The following is a 13,402-nucleotide window of genomic DNA, read 5'->3' on the forward strand; positions in this document are numbered from 1 at the left end:
TCTTGGATCAATAATTAAACATTTTACAAATGTAAAATTGTGATAAATGTATTTTAATTTCAAGTTTTTTTTTTAGAATTATTTGGCTTCAGATGAAATTATTTCATGGTAATTTGTTTAAATTTTGATTTTAATTTCATGTAAAGTACTCTATGATTGTAGTTGTGCTGTGTAACGCTATCTTGTGTATGAAAGGCCATCCCTGACAAAAATGACACAAACAGCAACCTTTCTAAAATGAACAACTTGTTTATTTAATTTTCTTTACAAACAATAAGTTACACAGTGTAAACAAGCCAATTAGTGTTGTTTTAGATACTTATACCCTAACATTTAAACCCACTATAAATTTATTGTATTTGTCAAATATACATGGAATTATCATTGATAAATTATGTGGTAGTCCAGTAGTAGTGCAGGTTGGCAAGGTCACATGTCCGAATCTGAAATCAACCAACTTGCATCGACTGCGACAATCCACTGACACGTAAACGCACCGCTTGGTTTAAAATGCCAAACATATCCCGACTTCCTTTACACGCCAAGTCCGTCACTTTACTCAAGTGGTCCATGTGAAGCCGCGACGTCATCTTAAGGTGTACGATCTTTTCCGATCTGGGAAAGAGCGCCACCACCATCTCCGGCCCACCTTGAGATTCCTCTATGTAGCTAACATCTAAAAGTGGGGTGTCGTTGACAAAACTCGCAGAGCAAGAACAGACGTAGTCGTTCATTGGTATGCCGGCATCAATCAATGCTAAGGTTGCTGTGTTGATACAAACGCTTAAGTTACCGCCGTCGGACTGAAGAACCTAAAACAAATATGGTAAGAAATAAACAAAGAATTACAGATTTTTATTCTGAAAATTAATTGTGAAATGGATTTTTATCAAATAAAATGTGTACACCATTATTTAGGTACCTGCCAGAAAATGTCGATTTGGGAATGTGGATAAAGCTCGGTACATATTGCAGCCTCAAATGCTCTTCTAAGATTCAACGATATCTCCTGCGATTGTTTATCTCCCTTTGGTCGTCGTTTTCGCTCTCCGGTACTAAACGTTGCCATACTGTATTGGCAATTTAAAATAACCTTGTCATGTTGCGACTTCGATTTACCGCCTCGTACCTAAAAAAAATGTTTTTTTTTAATTTGAAAAAACAATTAAAAACAAAGCATTAAATGTTGACATTGCTGATAATAAAAAATAAATTTTAATGTCGTGTCAATAGAAAATACTAATATTTCCACACGGTCGGTCGTGCCTATAGAAACCTCTCTAAATGTGTACCATGCACTGCTTTCCTTTCCGTGCCAATAGACAGCCTCATACACAGACATACTCTACCTCATGAGGTCCATAAACAACGGCTAAAACTTTTGTGTTTCCTTGTTCAATATAGGCCGAACCATCAGCATCATTTAGTACTCCTAGTCGACATTGTACTTTTCTTAATTCATGCGGCTTTCGACCGTCAACTCTAAAGCCCTGATCAGACAAAAGTTCCATTTTTCTAGAGAGTATTAAATCATAAAACACATGTTTTATATAATAAATAAGTTCAAAGGTTAAACTCAAATCGATAGAGGGCGCTATCAGACGTGATTTTGCCATTTTGCATTTTGACATCGTAAACGTCTTTAATAAAATAAAGTCAAAATTTAGTAAACTTGCATTACAAAGACTACATGTAAATATAATATGGATAACACTGCAAGCAGTGTTCCAGCGTTTATCAACAAACTATGGATGCTAGTTGAAGATAAGGTCACAGATGATTACATAGAATGGAGCGAGGTACGTAAACAGAACTCGTCGGGATTCCCCTACCACTTCTAGCTAGCGGACATCTAGCTAACCTGGGCCTAGTCCTATTCAGGCTAGGCCCTATAGGTTATAATCACACTACTACAGACAGGATGAGCAGATAAACTGGCCTATTATTAGGTCCTACCTCCGAGTCCTAGTAAGGGTAGTAGGCCTAGTCTAGAATTTAAAAAAAATATATTAATCAATAGGCCTAGGTAATTATAAAATTATTTTATAAAAAGTTCCCAATTAATTATTAATTAATAAATGTCGTCTGCTGCATGAAATCTATTCTTATTTACTCCAGTTCACCACAAGAAGAATAAAATATGATTTAATTTAAGTTTATGTTGCAGGTCAACTAAGTTTTTATTTATTTATATTTTTCAGACTGGGACAAGTTTCTGTGTTTTGGATCAGAGTGGGTTTGCCAAAACTGTGTTACCACTTTATTTTAAGCACAATAACATGGCAAGCTTTGTCAGACAACTCAATATGTGTGAGTATATTTGAAGCAATTTCAAATTGTGCAAAACATCTTCATGTACTAATTTATTCATTAAATTCAACAACAAATTAATATGCATACAATATGAATGTATTCAGAATTAATTAATTAAATTTGTTTAGATGGCTTTCGGAAAGTCAGCTATCCAGAGCAAGGAGGGATGAGGTATGATGGCGATGCAATTGAATTTCAACACCTTTTCTTCCGAAGAGGACAGAAGGAACTTTTGGAAGAAATAAAACGAAAGGTAAACCTACAGTACAATCAAATAGCTATTTCCTCATGTAAAATGCAGGCCAGTGATTGGTTGGATTTAAAGGTCAACATTACATTCTTCTTGTTTTTTGCATCATTATGTAATGATTAAATTAAGAAGGAAAAAGAAAAATATAATGTTAATTCTTACTTTGTAGGGAACATCAAAGGAGGATATAAAAGTAAAGGCTAATGATGTCACTAAGGTACTAACTGAAGTGCAGGAGTTGAAAGGCAAACAAGAAGATATGGACTCTAGGTTGACAGCCATGAAAAGGTAAGTACTAGCCCAATGTCCAAGTACTAGCCCAATGTCCAAACAATAGCCCAATGTCCAAACGCTAGCCCAACGTCCAAACGCTAGCCCAACGTCCAAACGCTAGCCCAACGTCCAAACGCTAGCCCAACGTCCAAACACTAGCCCAACGTCCAAACACTAGCCCAACGTCCAAACACTAGCCCAACGTCCCAACACTAGCCCAACGTCCCAACACTAGCCCAGTGTCCCAACACTAGCCCAATGTCCAAACACTAGCCCAATGTCTAAACACTAGCCCAATGTCTAAACACTAGTCCAATGTACAAATACTATCCCAATGTCCAAATAATATCCCATTGTCCAGATAATAGCTCATTGTCCAAATACTAGCCAATTGTCTATGTCTGTACAGTATTTCAATGCCCCTGGATACTGGTGCAAATAACATTTCATTAGTATTTACTGTCTTAATATTGGGGTTTTCTTCTGTGTGCATAGACAGAGATTTGAGGGTCTCCCCTTCCCCCTACCTACTTAAAATTACAATGAAAAAGATTCAAGATTTTTTGGTCCTGCACCTATCTACTCAAAACACATTTTATCAAGTAGTATTAATACTTTCCAATAAATAATATTTCTTAAGAATGTTATTTCATAATACTTTTAAGTATTAAAATGCATTAAAATTAAAATGTTGTATTTATTTACAGGGAAAACGAGGGGCTATGGCAAGAGGTGATTACACTGAGACAAAAGCACAGCAAACAGCAGCAAGTTGTGCACAGGCTGATTCAGTTCCTAATGTCAATCATACCACAAAGGCCTGTCAAAAGAAAAAGGTTTGAATAATACAACATCTTATTATTTGACTTAAATCTAGATTATCTTATTTTACAAGACAGTGGAACCATAAATACATAACCATAACATCGGCAAGGGTTCAAGGCTCACTCGCTCCATGGTTGTGGTGGTAGAAAGAGTCTTCTCGGATAAGGACTATAAACCGTAGGTCCAGTGTCCACATCTAGTTTATGTGCACTTTAAAGGACCAAGTACAGCTTTTGAGACGAGTAGGGGGTCACCCCGGTGTATTAGTACACACACAGCCACTGATCATAACTGGGCCCTCTGGGAAACCAGGCTTTGACTGAAGGGTTATACACTGTATAAATATAAATTCACAATGCAATGTAAATGCAGTAGGAAGCCAACAAAGTAACCCCTTAATATCACTAACATTGATCTTAATATATTTCTTATGCAGGCCATTAATGATACAAGACGCAGCACAGAACCCCAAAACTAGGAAACAAATGCCAACATTTGAGGTAAGCTCACATTCACTGCAATAAATACAGATTATCTGTTTGCAGTATAGGTATAGTACTGTAGTCTAAAAGATCTGTCTACACTGTCAAACTAGTTTGACAAAAAAAAAGGTGTGATTTTGCCCAAATATGGTAGTGATATTACATCACAGTAATACGGCCATACTGAGTTGAAACACCGGTTCTCGTCAGATCACCAAAGTTAAGAAACGTTGGGCCCGGTTGCGTTCTGGATGGGAGACCGTCTAGAAATCGCGGCGGGTGCTGTATATACTGGAGAGTAATGGTGTAATGGTAATATTGGACTAGCATGGGTTCGAGGTTATCTGTACCATACTAATTGCATCCTTAGGCAAGATGCTTTACTCTCATTGCCTCGTCCTTCGGATGGGATGTAAAGCCGTTGGTCCCGTGTACTTAACAGTGCTTGGTACACTATTTGAAAAGAGTAGGGGATCGTCTCCCCGTGTGCTGATCTGGTAGGCACTGCACTACTGGCCGTAGAGGGCCTAATCCGAATCTCCTCAGTTTCCAGTTAAGCTTACCTTTACCATGTCCATATATGGGCACAATACATCTAGTTTGATAGTGTAGACAGAGCTTTAATTAATCTTTAGGATTTAAACCCAGGATCCTAGAATTAATAAGCCAGCTTTGTGACCACCACTGTTTAATCAATTTGTCATTTTCTTTCGTAGACGGCTTCATCATCAATTGCTTCCGCATTACAACCGTCTTCGGCAGCGGCAACTGAACAATTCTTCTCAGAACTTTTAAATCCACTTGGTGATGCTTTCCAAGTAAATGCATCTAGTACAGACTCCCTCACTCCTCCTGATGAAGTGTTACTTCCGGCTGTTGACGGGCCTGAAGCTACTTTGACGGAACTTACCGAACCCATCATACAATCTCCTTCAGAGATTCAGAATTTTGATATTGTATCTCCTTCGAGCAATACAAACTCGGACGTCGTTACCGAAATTGAGCCTTCAGAATCTTTAGAATTTCTTCAAGATATTCCTCTACAAACAGTTTCTAGAAACGGAGACAAAAAGCACACGGAACCAAGCAATTCGTTGGTATTACAGCGCCCTCTTTCAGTTGATGAACACAAGTTAGTATTACTATATAGTTAAACGACCTAAATCTTCATCAGCCTCTTATATACTCAGTGGTGTAACGCAGAGGCTCGAGGCCCCTGGTTTAGGAACCCTAAGCTTGAAGCCATGTTTTTAGTCTTTTAATGCCTGTTTTTTCCTCTAGGCACTGTTCCGGGCCACCTGGGTTTAGCCAGTGAGTGCTCATAGCCGTTATGCCACTGTATATACTGCATGATATAAAGTGTCAAGTTTGTATTAATAATTGCTAACCCTTTTTTCCATTTTCTTAAAGACAAGAACTATCTGAACATATTGAAAACGTACAATCAAACATTGAATTTATTCATGAAATGCTAACAAACGGACAATACAGCCTAGACCCAGATACACTATTACCAGTAAGTAACACTACACCAACTTTCTTAAATCTCATTTATCAATATATAATATGTAATTTTTTGTATTCATATATATATTTCAAATTGATAAAATTTTAGTATATGACCAGGCGGTTTAGAATTAATGTTCTATGGCTGATATATATATATATTTTTCTCATTCTCACAGATTTCCTCATCTTTATCGTTTCAAATTAATTAATTAAATTTCAGTATATCACCGGGCGGTTTAGAATTAATGTTCTTTGCCTGATTTGTTTATATATATAAAAGTATCTCTTCGGAGATCCCGCCTCGTGAATAAAAATACTGTAAGATGAGGGCGTATCAATTTGATCTCTGGTGCGCGTGCGTACAACTGAGGACTAGTGCTGTTCCGCCGTACCACGCCGAGAATGTTAAAGAGTCGCTATCCAATCGAGTTCGAACAATACCATGAAAGCCCCAGTGGTCTAATGGTTAGGACATCTGCATATCAAGCAGGCGGTCCGAGTTCGAGTCTCGGTTGGGGCGACTTTTTCTCATTCTCACAGATTTCCTCATCTTTATCGTTTCAAATTAATTAATTAAATTTCAGTATATCACCGGGCGGTTTAGAATTAATGTTCTTTGCCTGATTTGTTTATATATATATATATATATATATAAATCCAAAGGCAAATTACTGAAAAAATGACAATGCTGTGGGTATCAGTGGCTGGATGTTAACAGAGATACAAAAAAAAATAGCAAAAAACTAAATCAATCAAGTAAAACAACCAAAAAAATGAGTAAACCTTTCGGGCAACTCTCTAGCCCTTCATCATACAGTATAAATATATATATACTGTAGTTCCCCGGGCGTACCCGAGGAACTACGTTATATTACATAGTTTCAGACATTTGAACAAGCATCCGCCTTGGAACGCAACAAAATTAGCTGATTCTCGGTACTGTATCTAAATGTGTCCAGTATCTTAGGCATTTTCTGTAATACACCATCAGATGGTTTCACACTCGAAATTGGGTTACAAAATTTGGTCGCTCTTTCACATACCACTGAGTTTTTCCTTGACTGTATTGCCAGATATTATAAGTTATCCCCCACAACCTAAGTTTTTAATATTTTTGATGGTTGTTTTTCAGGTATTTTACCCCGAGCCTTTTGACCAGGTATGCAATTATTTGTAGGCTTAAAAAGTGTTTTATTGTGTAAAGCTCTGTCTAAACTATCAAACTTTATGTGACAACAAAATGTGACGTGCCCATATATGGACATGATGATGTCATATCACTATCATATTTGGGCATACCACAACCTTATTTGGGCACATCACACTTCTTTTGTCAAACTAGTTTGATAGTGTAGACAGACAGCTTACACAAGTTGCCTATCTAGTTTCTTTGTTGCTTGGTGGTACTGTATATTCATTGAAGCATTTTGATTGGATAGCATTTCTATAATATATAGTATAATATGGTGTAACAGCACTTCAGTACTCAACTTTTATATGTCCTCATCTTTAGCATATATATTTTCATGTGCATTATTATTATTATTTTTTCACAGGATTTTTTGAGCAAGTTAGCTGCAGCACCTGACGGAAAACATTCAGGTAAGTTTATACTACTATAATGCACTGTCCTAATAAACTGTGTGACCAACAGGCTTCTCTAACTTACAGGTTGTGAATATTGACCCTTAAACCACAAAGGATATATATTGATGAGGGTATTTCGGTATTATTTACACACGCACTTTACTTAGAATTAATAGGCATTCTCAACTGGTTACTTACATTAAGGCCAATTTACACAAACGAATGGTAACGGTAATAAAAATATAACAACATGTTATTCCTTATGACCATTTACACACAACGCGGAGCGAACGGTTTTCACTCGGGATAGATACAGATTTTACGTGGCACAAGCTACGCAATTTTCCTCTTACCGTTACCGCTCGTCTGTGTAAATTTGCCTTTAAACTGCTCTCATAGAAACAGCGTGGGGTCTGAGGAACTAGATCTCCTCAAACAGACTAGTCATATAATGCTAAATATGATGTGATATGTTTTAAATTCACATTTTTTCCAGGTAACGAACTAGTTGAATACCAGCCCATCTCCAACGCCCAATTTGACGGCGATTCATTGTTATCGTCATTCTTGAACACCGACGATTCTACGGATGACGCCACCAACGAGGAACAACTTGCATAGAATACAATTCTATATATATTAAGATAAAGCATCTTAACATTTATTCCAAGTAACTGGAATTTTGTTATAAAACAATAACTTTGAAATAAGAAAATTTATTAAAAATCAAGCTGTCTCTAAAAAAAAAGTTTTTTTCGCCCAATTATTGATACCGATATTTTGTAAGCAATGTTATCAATATGTACTGCAGGTTATTTATTTTATAATATTTAATATTAATAATATTTTGAGATATTAATATTTAATGAACCAAGTTTTCTGATCAGTTTCAATTTGGATCAAAGTGTAAAATGCATACTTTTTAGATAAAAAATGAGCAACTTATTTACCCAGTATCCTTTTGATTTATAAACATTTATTAAATATTCGTAAATCAATAATAATCATATAATACTTAAATAAATAGACTTAACATTTAAGAATCATGCTTTATGTCACAACATAAATGTGAAAATACCATGTGTTCATTCTGTTTGCTAATATAATAATGATGATAATGTACGAACATTTATTCATTGTAAATTTAAACCGCTTTAACTTATTGGAGGTTGTTAATCTTTCATGGCATTACTATTTTTATTTCATGCGTTTTCATTTGAATAGTTGTTGTTAAGGCCCATTTACACTAGGACGATAACGATCGACGATAAATATATAAACATGCATTTTTTTTACATAAAACAAAATAAATTAGAAAGGTTTTCGTTCTAGAACTATAGGATAATCATTTATGCTGTCTTTGATAAAAATAATATTTTTAAAATTCCAATCAAATGACGTCTGGATAAATAAAAACAATAAAATCGTTGTATTGTCACGATATTATTGCTCTTACTAATCATGACGTCATTTGATTGGACGTGTGAAAATATTATTTTCATCAAAGGAAGCATAGATGGTTATTCTATAGTTCTAGAATGAAAAGTTTTTATATTTCTTTTGTTTTGTGTATGAAAAATGCACATTTGTCTATTTATTGTCGATCGTTATTGTCCTAGTGTAAATGGTTATTGTAAATCTTGACATTAGCTATTGGAACAATCCAGATTGAATTGTAAATATTAATAATGGGATAATTTATCAAATAATTTGCCATTATTATGTACTAATTATAGATACAATTTTAAAATGTTTTTTATTCTGTTTTTGTATAAAAGAAATGTTACATATCATAAGGCTATAAGATTATGGAGAAATGTATGTTAGGGTGCCTGGAGATGTTAGGGTGCCTGGGATGTTAGGGTGCCTGGGGATGTTAGGGTGCCTGGGGATGTTAGGGTGCCTGGAGATGTTAGGGTGCCTGGAGATGTTAGGGTGCCTGGAGATGTTAGGGTGCCTGGGATGTTAGGGTGCCTGGAGATGTTAGGGTGCCTGGAGATGTTAGGGTGCCTGGGATGTTAGGGTACCTAGGGATGGTTGGGTTGAGGGTGGGCAGGTAATACTGTAAGTGGGATGGGGCCCGAAACATATTCTGAATATTATGTGGCATATTCTTAAGACAAATCGTGGATTGAGGATGTGTGAATTGTGGGCAAGGTCAATGTTGCTCCATGACCTATGTAAACTCCACTTCTGAAAATTCTCCTGACTAAATATTTCTGCATGACCTGCTCAGAATAATGCTTGTAATATATGCTTTCTCTGTAATTATTTTAGAAGTATAATTTGAAAGAGTTGAGTTGATACAATTTATTTTGATAGCATTTCTGTATTGTTTAATTTTAGGCAGGAAAAAGTTGTACATAATAATGAGAAGTTTAAATAATAGTCATATGAAACAAATTGTTTAGTGGTTTTATTTTTGTTTATATAGCCAATTTCCCCTCTGCTAATTTAATCTAAGATTGACAGGCATTCTGTTCAGAGGAGGATGTGGAGTAATGGCACTGAGTGAGGCACCAACAGATTGCATGGTAAGTACTGTACAAATGTTTGCTCTTCATGCATTTCCATTAATTGTAATAAAATATACTTGTTTTCAGAACTACATACAGCAGTATCTATTGGTGACACACAGGACAGCTACCAGTTATTTAGACCAGTTAAGTTTTTAAAATTACAGCTTGTTTTTGCTAGATATAAATTATATTTACAAATCCCAAGTTAGTTGAATTACCAATTAATATATGGGAAAGTTCTTGGTTGGTAGTGGCCATACCAATTCTGAAATAAAAATGAAAAATTGAGTAAAAAAGTGCATCTTTAAAAATTGGTGTAGCCTGTCTAAATGTGAACTGCAGTGGCATAACACACATGGCCAAGTGCCCCTGGTTTAGCACTCCTAAAGGGCCCTCCAATGCTGGATAGTTGCATAATAGACTGCTCATGTTGTGGGGCCCTGGCTTTAGCCAATGAGTGTTTATAGCCATTGCACCACCGGTGCTGTAACTTACCATTATCCAATACTATATCAAATGGTTGGTCATATTTCTCAAGGTAACTTTGTGGCGTAAAAAGCTCAGGTGATCGCAGCAAGTAACCAATAAGATCTACAATGGAAACAAAATTACTTGTTAAGAAAACTGTTGGTTCGCTGTCAAGTGTGGGAAAAATGTTTTTTTTCTTGGTCAATGAATTTCTGCATAATTTTGATGTTACGTATAAAAAAAACCATTTCAAATGGGTTAGGGTTATTCTTGAAAATAATCATTGTCATAGCTTATGTAGTGGTATTGTGGCTTAGTAGTTTGCCAGCTTACCAACAAGACGTCTCCTTGGTTTAAGTCCTGTCATAGTTTTAAATTCATAGTTTAAAATATATATTTCTGTTAGTTCTTTTTATTTCTGTTAGTTCTTTTAAAACCAAATTACTTAATTATCTCAATATTTATTTTTTAAATAATTTTGATATTGAAAATGTGTGTAGTTGGTCGCTTTCTTGTCGATGTTTTTATTGTAGAACGTAATTTATTTATTTTTCTCTGTTCTGGGTTGACCAACTAGCATAGGTGTTTAGCACCTGTTTGGTCTTTCCGTGCCTCCTTTTATAATTGTTTTGTCTTCTTTATTTATGTATATGGCAGAAATTGAATAAATAAAAAAAAAAATAAAAAAAAATATGATTTACCTTGGGGAATGAGTAAATCTGGAACTTTCTCATGTAGGGAGTCCATAATATTCCTTTGTGTTATCTGGTAAGAAACAATTATGTTAGAAAAACATTCCGGCACACATGGTATGTCTTAACTCTACAATATGGGATCATCTAGTTTTGAATAAATTCAAAACACTGACAATAGTCGCACTACGTCGTAAAGAAACACTAACTCAAAACACAGTTTTGAAAAGTTATTTATTTATTTTTTTTTTATTTATTAAGGTATAAAAACATCAAATTCCAACCAGAGCTGAAAAGGTTGGATTACAATCATAAACTGAAAAGTTCCTCCTATGTTTGTGTACAGTGGTGTAATGTAGGGGAAAAAGGCTCCTGGTTTTGCACTTTAAGGCCTCTCATGCTCTGGGACCCCCTGAGCTCTAGCTGGACCCCCTGAGCTCTAGCTGGACCCTCTGAGCTCTAGCTGGACCCCCTGAGCTCTAGCTGGACCCCCTGAGCTCTAGCTGGACCCCTGAGCTCTAGCTGGACCCCCTGAGCTCTAGCTGGACCCCCTGAGCTCTAGCTGGACCCCCTGAGCTCTAGCTGGACCCCCTGAGCTCTAGCTGGACCCCCTGAGCTCTAGCTAGGCCCCCTGGGTTTAGCTGGTGAGTGCTCATAGCCATTACGCCACTGTTTATGTAGAAAAGTGTGTGTGTGATTGCTAAGGTACGTGTTTGGTGATAAATCTAAAATATTTCTGATTATGAACCATTACCTTTGGTTGCTTAGCAAGGTACGCCCCAAGTTTTAGTATCAACGTCAAACATTCTGGTACCTTAAACGAAACATATACAGATGCCATCATATTTGTCATGAAACATTCAATGCAAACTATAGCAAATAGACGAGGTTATTGGGAAAATTAATGGGAAAAATTAAAGTTGTCCCATTGCACATTACAAGTTCATTTTGCATACAATTTTTCTGAATCTTACAAGCTTTTCTATTGGTTCGCTTGTTTCATATTCTTCCAATCGTGAGGCAGGCAAATTTAGCACCCTGAACGACCATTGTTGAAACAGCCGATTGGATACATTGCTCGAAATGACAAGAATTTTGCTGTTGCTGATTGGACTGTCCTCTGCCTCTGTTAGTTCCTTTAAGTCCCTAATGATCGAGATGATCTCTTCGCTGCACGTTTCAACAAGATGTACAAAGTAATTTGGATAGACGAGAAGTAAGCCGGTGGCGCTGTCTCCTTGGTAGTGGTTCTGCCAGTATTTTAACTGTTTATCATAATGCACTGCAAAAAAAACACACACTATAATAGACTGTTTATTGTCAATAGACCTAGTCTACTCTAGGATATGCCTATTATAATATTGTTTTAAATTAACTTAATTTAATACAAAACATTCAAATAAAAAAATAAAAAATAGGCCAAGCCAAGGCCTAAATAAAAATGTAAACAAAAATTACCACAAAGATCATTCTTGTCATTGAGATTTTCTGAAAGTTTGGCAACATACACCAACCGATGCAATAACGATTTCTGAAAAATAAAACCAATATAATATTTTTAAAGATATTTGACTCCTTTTTTTTCTAGGCCTAAGCCCTAGCCTATCTACTACTACTAGGCCTAGCCCTAGGTTGAGTATGCCAGCGGACCTGATCCACATTGTCATTGACAGCTCCCGTTCATTCATATAACGATCTAAAAAGACAAGTTAGTATTGTATATAAAACCAACTGTAACCTTATTCAATGCCCTGTTTCTGTCTTCAATCACTTCTAAAAGATTTAGACGGGCACTTTCATACATTGAATCTGTTTTTGCATCGCCCATATTATTATTTTTACACTTTAAAAAGGGAAGTAAATAAAACAAATTGCTCTATAGCCTTGACGAGCGTAATGTATCCAAGCAACACTACTTACAAAAGTTGAAGAGCTCCCTCAATTGTTTTAAAGCTCAGGTACAGGCAGGAATTTTAAAAATAATATCTGGTTAATTGTACATAAATCTAATATTTGTAACAGAAATCAAGACGAAAAAACATGAATTTCCCCTATTATGGTCAAATACAAAATTTGGCAAAATTCTGCCAAAAAAACTAGGAAGACTTTTTTTCAGTAGATAGGTAGTTAACATAATGTAATAACATGTCTGGTGACTCCCTAGAAGGTGAAAAAAGATAGTGGATATACGGTGGATAATTTTTGCTATAACATGAAAATAAAATTCTAAAGTTGAATAAAAATACCAGAAATGTAAAATTCAAGTTATATTACCTATATTTAGTCATCTGATAACATTTTTTACCACACCGTTTATTTTTCATAGCTTTTTAAAATGCCTCTCTATTTTCAAAATTTGTGTACAAAAGAATAGAGATTTTACTGTGTAATTTGAACTATCCCCCCACTGATAAGAAAGTGGTAATTTTCAAAAAGCTTGTGTAAACACAAATAAAATCCCAAAAATTATGAAACATAGGGGAA

The 13,402-nt window shown here is 35.7% G+C and overlaps 3 protein-coding genes across 5 annotated transcripts; 1 reads left to right on the plus strand and 2 right to left on the minus strand.

The window, feature by feature from the left end:
* Positions 1-241: 241 nt before the first annotated feature.
* LOC140056156 (exosome complex component RRP41-like) lies at positions 242-1,557 on the minus strand. Its single transcript, XM_072101434.1, has 3 exons — positions 1,350-1,557; positions 923-1,129; positions 242-812 (listed from the first exon to the last, which is right to left on the minus strand). Exons 1-3 carry the CDS (start codon positions 1,509-1,511, stop codon positions 450-452), a joined length of 732 nt encoding a protein of 243 aa, XP_071957535.1. The 5' UTR covers positions 1,512-1,557; the 3' UTR covers positions 242-449.
* Positions 1,558-1,588: 31 nt separating this feature from the next.
* LOC140056153 (heat shock factor protein 1-like) lies at positions 1,589-8,836 on the plus strand. Its single transcript, XM_072101431.1, has 11 exons — positions 1,589-1,799; positions 2,202-2,310; positions 2,442-2,566; positions 2,733-2,851; positions 3,544-3,672; positions 4,098-4,161; positions 4,860-5,275; positions 5,554-5,659; positions 6,785-6,811; positions 7,209-7,254; positions 7,736-8,836. Exons 1-11 carry the CDS (start codon positions 1,704-1,706, stop codon positions 7,858-7,860), a joined length of 1,362 nt encoding a protein of 453 aa, XP_071957532.1. The 5' UTR covers positions 1,589-1,703; the 3' UTR covers positions 7,861-8,836.
* On the minus strand, positions 7,763-12,800 carry LOC140056154 (testis-expressed protein 47-like). Of its 3 annotated transcripts, none has more exons than XM_072101433.1 (8): positions 12,657-12,800; positions 12,377-12,449; positions 11,893-12,200; positions 11,673-11,732; positions 10,928-10,991; positions 10,254-10,349; positions 9,977-10,023; positions 7,763-7,869 (listed from the first exon to the last, which is right to left on the minus strand). In XM_072101433.1, exons 1-7 carry the CDS (start codon positions 12,744-12,746, stop codon positions 9,980-9,982), a joined length of 735 nt encoding a protein of 244 aa, XP_071957534.1. In that variant the 5' UTR covers positions 12,747-12,800; the 3' UTR covers positions 7,763-7,869; positions 9,977-9,979. The 3 variants fall into 3 exon arrangements, 2 of the variants coding, with proteins under 2 accessions (XP_071957534.1, XP_071957533.1); XR_011846728.1 differs by lacking the exon at positions 7,763-7,869 and adding an exon at positions 8,845-9,213 and having other exon boundaries at positions 9,267-10,023; XM_072101432.1 differs by lacking the exon at positions 7,763-7,869 and having other exon boundaries at positions 8,845-10,023.
* Between the last annotated feature and the right edge of the window lie 602 nt (positions 12,801-13,402).

The sequence above is a fragment of the Antedon mediterranea genome, chromosome 8 (assembly GCF_964355755.1).
Source record: "Antedon mediterranea chromosome 8, ecAntMedi1.1, whole genome shotgun sequence".
Lineage (NCBI taxonomy): Eukaryota > Metazoa > Echinodermata > Crinoidea > Comatulida > Antedonidae > Antedon > Antedon mediterranea.